General features: G+C 34.8%; 1 protein-coding gene across 2 annotated transcripts in view; it reads left to right on the top strand.

Moving 5' to 3' along the window:
• Positions 1-13,553, top strand: part of LOC127834476 (matrix metalloproteinase-16-like) — a 50,461-nt gene extending 36,908 nt beyond the window's left edge. For both annotated transcript variants that reach the window (XM_052360342.1, XM_052360343.1), the window contains exons 4-12: positions 1,453-1,553; positions 2,205-2,409; positions 4,343-4,501; positions 5,916-6,062; positions 6,673-6,809; positions 7,613-7,751; positions 8,435-8,607; positions 9,780-9,879; positions 12,525-13,553. In XM_052360342.1, coding sequence (XP_052216302.1) covers positions 1,453-1,553; positions 2,205-2,409; positions 4,343-4,501; positions 5,916-6,062; positions 6,673-6,809; positions 7,613-7,751; positions 8,435-8,607; positions 9,780-9,879; positions 12,525-12,760 — 1,397 coding nt within the window. In that variant the 3' untranslated portion in view covers positions 12,761-13,553. The remainder of the gene's footprint in view (positions 1-1,452; positions 1,554-2,204; positions 2,410-4,342; positions 4,502-5,915; positions 6,063-6,672; positions 6,810-7,612; positions 7,752-8,434; positions 8,608-9,779; positions 9,880-12,524) is intronic.
• The last annotated feature ends 430 nt before the right edge of the window (positions 13,554-13,983 follow it).

Raw genomic sequence — 13,983 nt, 5'->3', positions numbered from 1 at the left:
CTCCCTCGATTTCCCTTACGTTATACGCAAAGTTCGATTTAATCTTCATGTATGTATAACCACTGATGGCGCTTTTCAAAATAAACTTTTGATGTTTCGTGTAGTCAGCATGGTACCAAGACTGTTGAGCGCTGTATGCAATACGATAGCAATCAATAATTAACATTAGAACCAATCGAAAAACTTCAACGCGGTACATTGCTCAACAATTTTAAAATACATCAACGTATGAATCCAATTTTGGATAAATTATTTGTTTGTCAAATTTTAAGTTTGATTTATTTTAAAATACATCAACGTATGAATCCAATTTTGGATAAATTATTTGTTTGTCAAATTTTAAGTTTGATTTATACTCGTTTTCGGCTTTATAATTGATACTTAGACGATGCGATCCTATTTTATATAACCTAAGACTCATTGAGTCATAAGCATCAATCTTCTCATAATATGCATGAAAACTATTTAATGGCTATCAATACCTAATATCTCCATAACAACGCCTGTCAACAAAGTATTGAATTAGGAATTGCAAAATGATATAACATCATCTGACGCATGATCGGCATAGCGCAATAATAACTGCAGCTGATTCTCGATGAATTATTTAGACGCTACCAGACTTGTTATTAAGCCTTCCTTCGATGTAGTCCATCAAATAGTGTTGACAATATATTTTTTACAAATCATATCAAAATGTGAAACGTCAGTTGCAGAAGAGAACCCCTTTTAACAGCAAGTGGTATTTATTTATTGCAAGCAAGAAATTGTCGAACATTGTGACACAGCACTAAAGCACAAGAAACATCACAAAACCAAAACGCGCAGAAAAATAACAAAAAATGAATAAAACTGCAGCTGCAGTCGTCGCATTTGAACCGTTAACCCAAAACATGTGTATGTAAAACCGGTTAAATGGAGCTAAAAACCTTACAAGCTAACAAAACGCATAACAATTAAAAAATAAAGCACTTAAACATTTCAAGTAAATTATCATTCTATTGTGACATGGTTGGACGCACACCAAAGCAGCGGAATTGTAACTTATTTATACAACGTTGAGTGGAACAAAACAAGTATAAACTACATCACGACTTTGTTTTAAAACGCTCGAAAGACAGGGAAATGTGCTAATAATCGTTTTGCGATTTCAAGCACAGGAGCATTGGTTGTATAAGGCCAAATTGCATAGCTTGGTTGCGTATTCTCATATTATACAGTTGTACACTATAGCATGACAGATATAACAATTTAAATTAATAATTATTTTACTACTAAATTAATTAACAAGATATGTCCGTTTAACTATAAAGTCGTGACTGTTTCCTGGCCTCCGACAATGTAAATCAAATATCGCCTTCACGTAAATTGAAGTGGTTCTTTGAAGACCGCATTTTTTAACTGCTTAATGCATTCGACCACGAACTTATCATTACCATTTGTTTTTTACAGGAAGTAAGTGGCGAAAGCGGGAGATTGCGTACCGTATATCCGAGTACTCGCGGAAGATGCCGATGTCTGTCGTTCAGTTTGAGCTGCAAAGGGCCTTTGACGTAAGAGACAATTACCACGAATGTTCATGAAACCTTCAAATGAATAGTGTATAATGACCTTTTCTTTTTAAGTTGACGTTCATTATTTATGCAATTACTTAGAGCAGATATTTTACATAGAGTTGGCAACATGATTTACACTGCAATGTATTTTAATACTTTGAAATAGTGTTATTCAAAATGCAGACTTACTCTCTGCGTTCATTCATATGTACTGATATCAGTGTCTCAGTTCCAAGTGTCAAAATGTATGTTTTAACTAATGTATCAAATACATTTAACAGTGAAAAAGCCATCCAAGATGTATTCCAATATTTGTTTGACAAAATCGTGATGATGAAATATAAGCTTTAAAACTGGAGTAACGTTAATTCAATAAACATAACTTTAAAGAAGCACAACTCACATTCATTAACATATTTTAAACTTTAAAGGGATGCTTTATAGATTTATTTAAACAGTTCCAAAACAATAGTTAAATAGAGCCGATGTGATACTTTTCTAGTAATTAAGCATGATCTTTTTTGTTGTTGTTCCTTTTTTTGCTTCCTGTTTATAACTTATTCTTAATAATTACGTGCTAACACATTTAAAAGATTGATTTTTGTTATTCTTTTACTCGTATGACACTTGATCGACGTTTTGTTTCAGCTATGGGCGGATGTTATTCCTATCAGATTCGTACGTCGAGATTATGGGCCAGTCGACATCGAAATTAAGTTTGTAACAGGTCACCATGGGGATAACACTCCCTTCGACGGAAGTGGTCAGACTCTTGCGCATGCGTACTTTCCACAATATGGCAGCGACGCTCATTTTGACGAAGATGAAAACTGGACGGTTAATATTGCTGATGGTAATATATTTTTTTATCAAACTCAAAATGATCTTGGTGCTTTACAAGTTTAATGAATTGCAACTGAGTTAGCGTACATTTACCGAAAATATGTAAGTTATTCAACGAGCTATCGCAACAAATTTTAATAATTAACTTTTAAGGAAATCGAATTATGCACATATTTAAAACCATATGTAGCTTGTAGCATATTGAAATGAAGTTATCATGTATACGAACATTTACGACCCGGCCATATCCGGTACATGCTTTATTTAACTCAGCAACAAAAACCTTAAAACATGGCACAGTTATAATACAACGCTGGCACTCTGAATGACAAAAATAACTGGTACGCGTGCTTTCTTTGCATTTTTATAAAATGCTTTTCAAGATGCAATTGTTCGCTATCGACAGGCGTATTTATCACTGGAAGTATCATTTTAATGGTGGCTCCACACACTATAAAACAAGAAATATTTTAACTAAGCATGCTATTGTTGAATGTCAGTAGTTATTCAATATTATGTGATACCAATATTGAATATTAAGAACTTCCTTTATTGCAGATAATGTGTCAACCATACAATTGCCTTTATAATTTCAGACATTCCAGTTTACTTTTTGATATTGTATCACATATATCATGCCAGGTTTTAACAATTTCGCCGCCAATATTGAATATTCTTGTAAATGTTATAGAACGATGCATATAGCATTGATTGGAAATTGCTGTTTCCTCTAGCATAGGCCTTATTAGATGTGTATTAGGTATACATGGTGGTTGTCAGAATAGAGTTTATACATGGTCTTATCAAAACAACAATTCATTAAACATTATATTATAAATCATGTTTTACACAAAACATACAATTCAAATATTTAATGTCATTTGATATAATCTGTTGAACCTAACATGCAGTACTATACATGTATTGTTGACATGACTGGTTGACCTTTCATTCCATCAGTCAATTTGTGTTAAACAAAATGCTGTGGTCTTGAGTTCTAGTGTTATATTAGAACATAATGGTCTCAAGGGAAATTTCTTTGTAAGCATCATTGTGTAGCAATGTTCAGTAGTGATTTGATTGATTTAAGTTTCAGCAAACGTTATGGAGCAATTTTACCTGATCAGGTTGAACTTGAAGTTAACTTTATATAAGGAATAACCTTTGTAAGATTCAACTTTTAACAAACGCTATATAGTGACATCTCTTTGCAAAGTCAAACATGTACCGATCAAAATAGTTTAACTTTCCATCATCGGGTAAAGTAAAACTTGTAACAAAAATAACGGCGTGACCTTACACTACCGTTTCTAGCAAACAAAGTCATTTTAAAATTCCGAAGATCAGTCTTTTCTTTACAAAAGGATATAAACCCTCCAATCCGAATCCAGCAAACATTAAATAATGACCTTAGCAGATTTCACCATCAAACATAAAAGTTTGTGCTTTCATGCCAATGATCAACGCGTGTCAAATACAATAGAGTTACTCCAATCTAGTTGTCAAATTAAATACCGATTTATGACATCCAACACAGAAGTCAACTTGCATCAAACATAATATTTTGACATCACATCAAACATATCATTAAGCCATTTGATTTCATTTGCTCTTAACAAACACTTGTTATGATTCAGATGTGAACGTTTTATAGTAAACATATTGCATTGTTCAATGCTTCGTTTTGTGGCCATCCATTTCATGTGACAGCGTGTATTAAGCATAATAGTTCGACCTTTAGTTCCTTTGGAAAAGGTCGTTGAGGTTTATATATATTTGTATATTTTTTTTAGCTTACTGTTAATCCTGATATTAACTTGTATCTATCATGATGTATCAAACATTCCTTGTAATATTCAAAATTGTGTCAAATATTCACACTTGTTACCTTTTATATCAGGGATAAAACTTATCAAACACATTAATTTGACCTTCAATTGCAGGGGTCAACTTGTATCAAGTTGCCGCCCATGAGTTTGGCCATTCGCTGGGCCTTGCTCACTCGGACGTCCGGACGGCTCTGATGGCACCTTTCTATCGTGGATTTGACCTGAATTTCAAGCTGGACAGGGATGATATTATGGCTGCACAAGAGCTCTACGGTAACATGCTGTAGCTGTCACGCGTTATTTGTTAGGCCGTTTAATATTAGCCTCGCTCTGGGGAAAACAGGGCTGAATATATGTGCGTTTATTGTCGTCCCAGATTAGCCTGTGCATTTCGCACAAGTTAATCTGGGACGACACTATTTGCTTTTATGGTACTTTTTGTTTTAAGGAAGTCTCTTAATAGCAAACTTCCAGCTTAGACGTAAAGTGTTGTCCCTGATTAGCCTCTATGGAGTGTACAGGCTAATCTGGGAAGACACTTTATGAACATTTATTTCGACCCCGCTTTGCCAGAGCGAGGGAAATATAAATGAATAAGCCCCGACCTTTTTGTGTTTTGCTGTGATAGCCTTTGCTGTTAATTAATTGTAAAGAATGTAAATGAATTGTATTTTTTTAGACTAGAAACAAAATACAATGTGCACTTCTAAATGTTTCACTTCACGCTAATTGATAAGTGAGCGTATAATTACACGCAGTTTTCACGCATCTCACTAAAGTGAACTTTGCTAAAAAAATACTTATTAATAATATTTAAAATCAAACAGTTGTTATGTCAACTTTTCATTCCATTTTGTAATTACACTATTAATGACGGCCAAATACCCCGTGTATACATTAAAGTGTATTGTTAAACAGTGTCGGCAAACATCAGCATATGTGCCATGAATGCCCTTTGTGGCACTATGAAGTAAGTCATACATTATTGAACTCATTTTTCCTATACGTGGTGAACCAGCGTCTTAATTGCATAAAACACATAATGTAATACATGTTTACATACACAAATAAGGCTTGCGTGCAATGCTTTTTTACATAGATTATGTTTAACGATCGCGGTAACACATTCGATTTTACCATTATTCTCTTGAAAACCATTATTTTCACTTTCGTAGTCACTACATCATTTTGCAATTTTAAATAATTTAGTGAAGTTCATCAATTTTGTTGTAACAAACTTAAAAAACGTAATACGTTAATTTAAGATAAATGACAAATAGTCCTTAAAAAGGCTAGGTCTTAAAGGGGTTCTTAATATAACGAGGTCGTTATATTAAATAAAACAATAAAACAAAGTATTTTATATTAATATTTTATCACTATCAAACTCAATGAAAAATAATATTCCGTTAGGGCTATGAAGATTTACTTTTTGTTGAAAACAACGAGTATGTCTTTATTGTCCTCTGTTAACAGTGGCATATCTCGTAATTTCAAAATGATTTAAGTCCGTAATTACAATCTGTGTTAAAATGCAATATATTTACCTTGTAAATATGACACAATGTAACTCATACATCATTAAATCGATTTATAATTCGCAAGAAATATTTGTGTAACTTTAAAACAATACATAACGATATGTTTTTTGTGACTGAATGAAGCTATCCGATTTCCCATAACCCAGGGTCCAAAGAAAACGTCGATACCACCACGCATGCGCATGAAAACTGGAGTCCACGTGAAACACTCGTGCATATCCTAGACATTTGCAGGAACGCTTCAATTGATGCGATCACAAGAACGGATGACGGCGTCACGTACGTTTTTAAAGGTATGAATGCATCACTGAGCATTAAGGCAACATAGAGTATATAGACTTTGATTGGCTTTTAGCATACGAATCAATTCCTAATAATATCAACAATTTATACTTAAATCAGTCGCAAATTAAGTAAATATTTTTCAACAAATATTTCAATATCTGTTTCGACACTTTGCTTTTTTTATATCTGAAGTTAGATACCAACATTGCAGGATGCTATATACATAGATATATAAAAACAAACTAAGACATCCTTGTATGTTTTTATTAATGTCATTTTAGTTACACATGTATTTTGAGATTCGTCGTTTAATCGAATTTGAACTGGATTAGGTCACAAAAGTTTCGAATTCAACGCTCAATTGGGCGATCCCTGTTTTTATTAATTTTATTTTTAGATCATATATTGGAATTGTGTGTATTCCCCTTGCACATTTGTTTGTTTTGTGTCCCGCTTTCGGCAGTTGTTTCATTTGCGTAAATAAAGAACCGCATATTACAACATTTTTCTCTACCTTTGTGTTTATTTGGACATGTGTTCATGCTTTAATGTATATTATTTCAGGAGAGCTTTGTATATATTTGGACATGTGTTCATGCTTGCATGTATATATTTCAGGGGAGTACTATTACCGCCTGAATCACCAGGGCATTGACAGTGGATATCCCCGGATGATAGAATGGGACTGGGGTACTGTTAAAGGGCCAATCGATGCCGCTTTAACATGGCCAAATGGCTGGACTTTCATTTTCAAAGTATGTTGCATAAACCAGTGGTTATCAGGATAGATAGAATAAACAGAATTGTTCGTTCGGAAAACTGTCTTTTTTTGTAAACCATATAACTATTATATAATTATAGCTATTTGAAATTGCTTCTTGACAATGTCAAAATACCAATTGAACAAAATCTATTCATATGTACTTAGTCAACTATTGACCAAGGCATCATAGAGTCCATTTAAAGCCCGGATGGTATATAAGGTTTTGCAACACATACTGGTATATGACTTTGTAGCTATTCTATTGTCTTATCCTTTTCAAACCGTAACAAACATTTGTAAATGATATATGAAGTACGAAATTACTTTCATCCATTTACGGTCTTGATATATCAAAGGCATATGCGCAAAAATGTTGAAAGCCCCTGGCATTCGATGTTATATTTTACACTAACAATGAATACCGTCCCTGCCAAAACGGTTCAACCAACATTTTTGTAAACGACGCTTAATGCCACTTTGTTTAGCCATTTTAAATTTATATCGTCGCTCAAATACAGCGAAAAAAACTCATTATTCAAATGTGTGCATCGTTGTATTGCACATTTTCCCTCCGAATAGAATATTGCATACAAAGCAGATATGAATATTTGTTGAACGTTGCCCTGCCGACCAACATGTACATGCATCATTCACAAACATTACGTTGAAGCAGGAGTTTACCAACGGCATTACTGAAGTCACCTATATCGTGGAACGACTTAATCGTTTTCTTTGGCATGCGACTACGTTTTTTTGCGATGCCATGTGACCTATATTTGTTATGTTCATTACCAGGGTAACCAGTATTGGAAGTTCCACAACATGGACATGAAATACGGTCCCAAGAATATCTCCGAGGGCTTCGACGGCATTCCCAGCGACATTGACTCGGCCTTTGTCTGGAGCGGCAACGGAAAAACATACTTCATTAAAGGTTGAAATATCTTTTTAAGTATTTGTGGTTTTCTGTTTGAGCTTTATCTTACCTTGTGTTTGCGTTATCGCGTTGATAAATCGTTGCTCTGTATGTGTTGTTTTTTCACTTATATATGCGTATAGTCAGAGTTCTACGTATATGAATATTTTAAGCATGTGTTACTGTTATTCTTAAATAGACCATCTGTTTTCTTTCTCCGAACATATAAATTCCATGCACAATCTTAGTAAATGAAGTACAAGTGCATATCGATTTTTCCATTAACCAAAACACATACACAAATATGGTAGAATCCGTATGCAAGAAATTTTGGTCTTTATTATATTTACATCAAGTGTTCCTAAAATAAACGACGCATGGTCAATGTCTTATTTTAAGTGTTGTGTTTATCCACGCGTGTGACAGTGATATATTCAAAGGTTGCTGCGACACAGAAAAATATTAATCGGTAATTCTTAAATACCATACCGTCTTGCTTAACAATCATTTTAAACGGCGCTATCGCTACAAAATACGCTTTGAACCGTCTCCTTATGCGTCCCAAGTGCATAAACGAAGCAATTCCATCATCCCTCATTTGTGAAATCCAATGACATAAATACCGTTTGCGTGCAACGCCGTTGTTCTAAGTTATCGCAACTGTTTTCCGCGTTTTGCTTACCAATTTGCCTTCATTGCAGGGGATAAATATTGGCGTTACTATGGAAACCGAATAGATTACGGCTACCCAAGGGACCTGAAAATTTGGCGAGGCCTTCCTGACCGTATTGATGCAGCTTTTCAGTGGAAAAAGGGCCGCACGTATTTTTTCTCCGGGGACCAATATTACCGCTACAACGATCAGATATTTGACGTAAGTACAGTGAGGCGGCTTTGGGGATGTGTGGGTCGTTAAATCAAGTTATACAGAGGCAGCTATAGCCTCTCTGGAGGACATGTCTGCCGCCATGAAACGATAGTAAGCATATTAAACAAATTATGTTACGTTTTAGTTACTTTTTTGACTGGTCGCTTTCAATGGAGTGTATAACTTTGAAATATCGTCGCTTAATTGCTAAAGTGCTCTATCTCCATTTTTTTCAAAAATGAGTGTTTTATATCGCTGTGTTCGGGAGAACGAGATCTTTAATATGACGTGAATGCTGTACTGCACCATCTCTGGGACTTAAGAGCAAAGTAGAATTCACGCTCAGATTAGCCTATTAATTGCCAGAATTTACACCACGTGACTGAGTTTCATTTCACAACTGTAATGATCAATCTCCATGACGTTCAATGAATAAATGCCCAGATCCGTAACCGATAAAATGCTCTATGTCCCTATAGAGCAGTTCAGCATAAACGATTTTTTTTTTACCAGAATGCACTATCTCCATACATAAAATTGCAAATAACATTAACATATAATTTACTAAAGTTAATATATAATTATATTCATATTCTCCGTGTGCTGATAAACACTCATTTTTTTCAAATACGTGTATACAAAAGTGAGAAAATAAAGGTTAAATCTTTACATGCGTTTTTCTCCGTCTACGTATATTCTAAGTTCAATATTTCCAATATTCTTAAGCAATACACCAATGGAAAATTAAATCCCTAATATGACAAGCATTCGCAGTAGTCAAACCTTTGCTTTGGGACTCAGCTTAAAAATCTTCACTTTTCGTTGTCATGAAGCATATTGGTCACTGTCATCCCACGAAGTAGTTTGACTGGATCGGAGCATAGATCTTATAAAATCTCTGTCGCCCCTACAAACTACGTTGCGATGGCCGATTCGATTAGTTGTGTGGTGATAAATGGTTTTAATTCGTTTATTCATTTTTCATTTTCGACTGTAAACTATTTATTCAAGGACCATTTTGATGAGAATTAAAATGAATTTCATTTAATTACAAAATGGTACTAAATGATAATCCTTGTAAGTAAAAATTTTACTTGTGATCGCAGTGGTTACACCTATGGAGGTGACCTTTTCGAGGCGTTTGTCCTCATCGTATTAATATATCACGTGACTTGCAGGTGGACAATGGCGGATACCCACGTGATATCGCCACGTGGTGGCTGGGATGCCCGGATAAAAGTCAGATACAAGCGTTCGACAGGCAGAAATCTATGCAAGGTGCGATGTTTGAATGTGTTATTTGTTTGATTTTATTTACCAGGTTTTCCGAAGGAAAAACTGGTTATTAGATTTTCGAATGCGGGCGAGCTGGCGGGCTGGCGGGCTGGCGGGCAGGCGGGCTGTCTGGCGGGCGGGTGGAATAAGCTTGTCCGGGCCATAACTATGTCTTTCATTGTCAGATTTATTATTCATATGGCACATTTGTTCACCATCATTGGACGGTGTGTCGCGCGAAAGAATTACGTCGATATCTCCAAGATCAAGGTCAAAATTTGAGTTCAAAGGTCAAAAATGGCCATAAATGAGCTTGTCCGGGCCATGACTATGTCATTTATTGTCAGATTTGAAATCATTTGGCACATTTGTTCACCATCATTTGACGGTGTGTCGCGCGAAGGAATTACGTCGATATCTCCAAGGACAAGGTCACACTTTGAGTTCAAAGGTCAAAAATGGCCATAAATGAGCTTTCCGGGCCATAACTATGTCATTTATTGTCAGATTTTAAAATCATTTGGCACATTTGTTCACCATCATTTGACGGTGTGTCGCGCAAAAGAATTACGCAGATATCTCCAAGGTCAAGGTCGCCACGACTCAAAATAGATTGATTTTGAAACAAGGGGGGTGACTGTGATGAACAATCAGTAGCAATGCACATTTTGAGTTGTAGTTGTTTCCCTTTAACAGACTTTTTTTAATTGAAAAAACCTGACAATTTTGTCCCTTGTCAAAGTGTTTGATTATGTTGATTAATCGTGCGCATGTGTTGAACTTGTTGGTCTGGATTTACTAGTAAGTATTGGGAATTACAATTCCATAAATGAACATTAAGTACCATCGTTGCTTAAATGTGATTGTGACTGTCAGCTCTGAATTTGTATTTTGTGAGTGCTGGATCTGTAATTGTGTTAACACATACTGAGCATCCATTTATTTCTTACCAACATCCATTTATCATCAAATATCCGTCGTGCAAAAACTGTCATTTCCTGGAACTAAGAATCTTCATACCAAGTAACGTTTAACGAAATGATATTGAACCCAGCTTCGTAACGACAAAGTGTGCTATTTTTCTTACATAATTCCATGTTTCAAAATATTCCACTAATAAATCAGTTCAGTAACTATAGTTACTCCCTGTTCCGGCACGCATCCGTTGGATCCACGTCACTTTTAATCAATAACCGCTCCTTCCTCATTTTCTGCAAGACGTAATTTCATACAAACGGATTGCCAATAATTGAGAAATGTCTTGAAACATGTTATCTCACTTAATTTAACTTATGTCCGTTAAACCGGCTTTTGGTATGCATATTCATTGTTGATTCAGGCATACGTATTTCTCTCAGAAAGAATCGCGCTTATTTCTGAATGTATCAAATGTAGTCGATCGTGATTTATTTGAATGTTAAGTGAACCAAGACTTAAAAAAGAATTCGTAATTTCGTGTATAAATCAGTTATTATAATTTGATGTGAAATCAGTTTTCATTATATCGTGTAAAAGTGGTTTTCATACATGTTGTTTCATGTTAAACGTTATCTTAAGTAATCGTTTTTTTTCGCATTGACGATGCGTTCATTTAAACAAAGCAGCAACATACAAATATGATCTGTGTAAATTGTACATTTGAAATACATAAAACAATTAACTAACCAGTATTTGTATTAACCGGACCGATAAGCTTGGTAAAGCGCTGAACCACAAATTCGATGATCGCGGTTCCATCCCAAGCCCGACCACATAACTCGGTTTGGTGTTGGTCATGTAAATGTTCATACGCTCATTGTTCTCCTTCCTCTCAATCAAGTAGGACAGCTGTCAGTTACTGTAAAACTCTGTGCACTTGGTATTTGTAAACCAGCTAACCCAGTAAGGGTGATTTGCTTAACCCATGTATGCCTAGTGGACTTTCCCATCCTTCTAAATTTGATCAATTATTTCCAAAATTTGGGATGTCTAGTATATTTATTTCTATATTTAGAATATTTCTAACAGAAAATCCTTTAAGCAAACAGCGCAGACCCAGATGAGACGCCGCATCATGCGGCGTCTCATCTGGGTCTACGCTGTTTGCCAAGGCCTTTTTTCTAGACGATAGGCATGAATGGGTTAATAAACCGCCGTGAGATGACTAAAATACTGGTAAAAACTGCAAATAAATGCAACTGAAACAATTTAATTTTTTGCAAAGGGAAAGAACCCACTTAAAAATTGAGGATATTAAATCCGAGTTTCTCCCCATTTCATGAACAATCTTTTCACATAAATATATCACTATAAAGATACGCTTCGTTGCAACGATTGAATTATCCCATTTAGTAAAACTTCAATTTCTTAAGCAGTAATTTTTAAGCAGTAATTTATTGTACATGCGTGTGTTTGTGGAACTGAATGTATTTTTTTTTTAATTTAGTAAAATCATGCTTATGAAAACAGGTTATAAAATAACACAGTTTTACCATATTAGTTTTTAGTAAGTTGCCATAGATTTTATATAAATCTTAATGATCACAACGACATTCAACACTTCTACGCTCAATTTTGACTCAATGCGATGTCAAGTTTGACAGTCGCGAAACTCCTTTAAAATAGAAAATGCACTTTTTCTCTAATGTATTGGCAAATATGTGTTTCAGCAAACAATAATAACAAAAACAAAGAGCCAGGTGTTACATACAGCCACAACAGCGAGAGTTCCGACGCAGACGAACAGTGGATCACCGTCGATGATGACGTAGCATTCCAAAGCGGTCTCCATAGCGACAATGGCGTCACAAGATACAGTTCCGCCGAGCGGCGATACAGTGAAGCGCGAAACATAGCGTTTCTTGTGTATATCAGCCATTTTTGTACTCGTCTTTTCGCATTGTGATATTCTTACGATATGTGAAATCAATATGATACGATATCAATCGTTTATAGTAAATAGATTTTTTATAAAGCTAACATAGTATTATACTATAAAACTAATAACTTTACAACATTTATAACATCAAATTCTTCCAATTATTTGTCATAGACTGACTATTCTTATTGTACTGCTGTTCCTTTCTTTTCTGCAATAACTACGATTTATATGTGTACTAACGACATTTTCTTCAGATCATGATTTTGTTTTAGTTTCCGAGTAATGAGTTGATATTCTGTCAATTAGATAGTGTATGCGAAAAAGGGACCTATTCCCAAATTCACGGGCATATTTAAAAAGACGTGTGTCATTGATTCCAAAAAAGATATAACATATTTCTCTAAAAAAGCGAAAGAGCGCTCATAATACAGAAGCTGTACACAAACCTGTTGTAAATGAATATGTATCAATGGCAAATAATAAAGCACTTTTGCAACCTTGTCCTTGGATACTTTCCCATCATTTTCGACACATAAATCACGAAATGACGTTAGAATAACGGTCAGAAAAAAAACAAGCCTATTTATTATAGAGGTCAGCTGCTCACATCGCTAAACCAAACATCGTGGGTTCAAATCTTAACTTTGATAGACGGCAAATATGTTTGCTATATGTCTCTGTTAAAGAATATATAAAAAGTATTGAAAAAGAGGTTCTGTTAATAAGTTATTATCATGATGAAGTTTGAATGCGTTTAAATGTGATTGCGATAGATTGCCTAAATTGTGGTAAAATACAGATTGTATGTACTACACAATTTCTTGTTGTTGTTGTTGTTTTTCCTGGAATTCATTCTGAGTTTCCTTTTTTGTTTATTTACAAACATGTATTCCCATAAAATAAAAAGAATAATAAGAATGACAACAGAATAATAAATAAAAACAAGAGTGCCAAACTGTCACAAGATACGCCCGTTTGAAGGTTTTGGTCAACTTGATAACTTTACCATTTGACTGGCAAAATGATATATTTGTATATCATAACTAACCATTTGAGAGGCAAAGTGATACTTTTTTTAATTAAGCAACAACTACATAACTAACCATTTAACTGCATAACTAACCATACAAACTATATCCCGATTCAGACAGCCTTGTGGTCAGAAAGGTACACTTTGAGCACACCAGTCAGTACATCAGTGCAGTTAAACGCACTAAGTGACACTGACCTATTTTTTTACCCGGCAT

Source organism: Dreissena polymorpha, chromosome 6 (genome assembly GCF_020536995.1).
Source record: "Dreissena polymorpha isolate Duluth1 chromosome 6, UMN_Dpol_1.0, whole genome shotgun sequence".
Lineage (NCBI taxonomy): Eukaryota > Metazoa > Mollusca > Bivalvia > Myida > Dreissenidae > Dreissena > Dreissena polymorpha.
The sequence above is the reverse complement of the archived record's forward strand: the minus strand, read 5'-3'. Positions and strand labels throughout refer to the sequence as shown.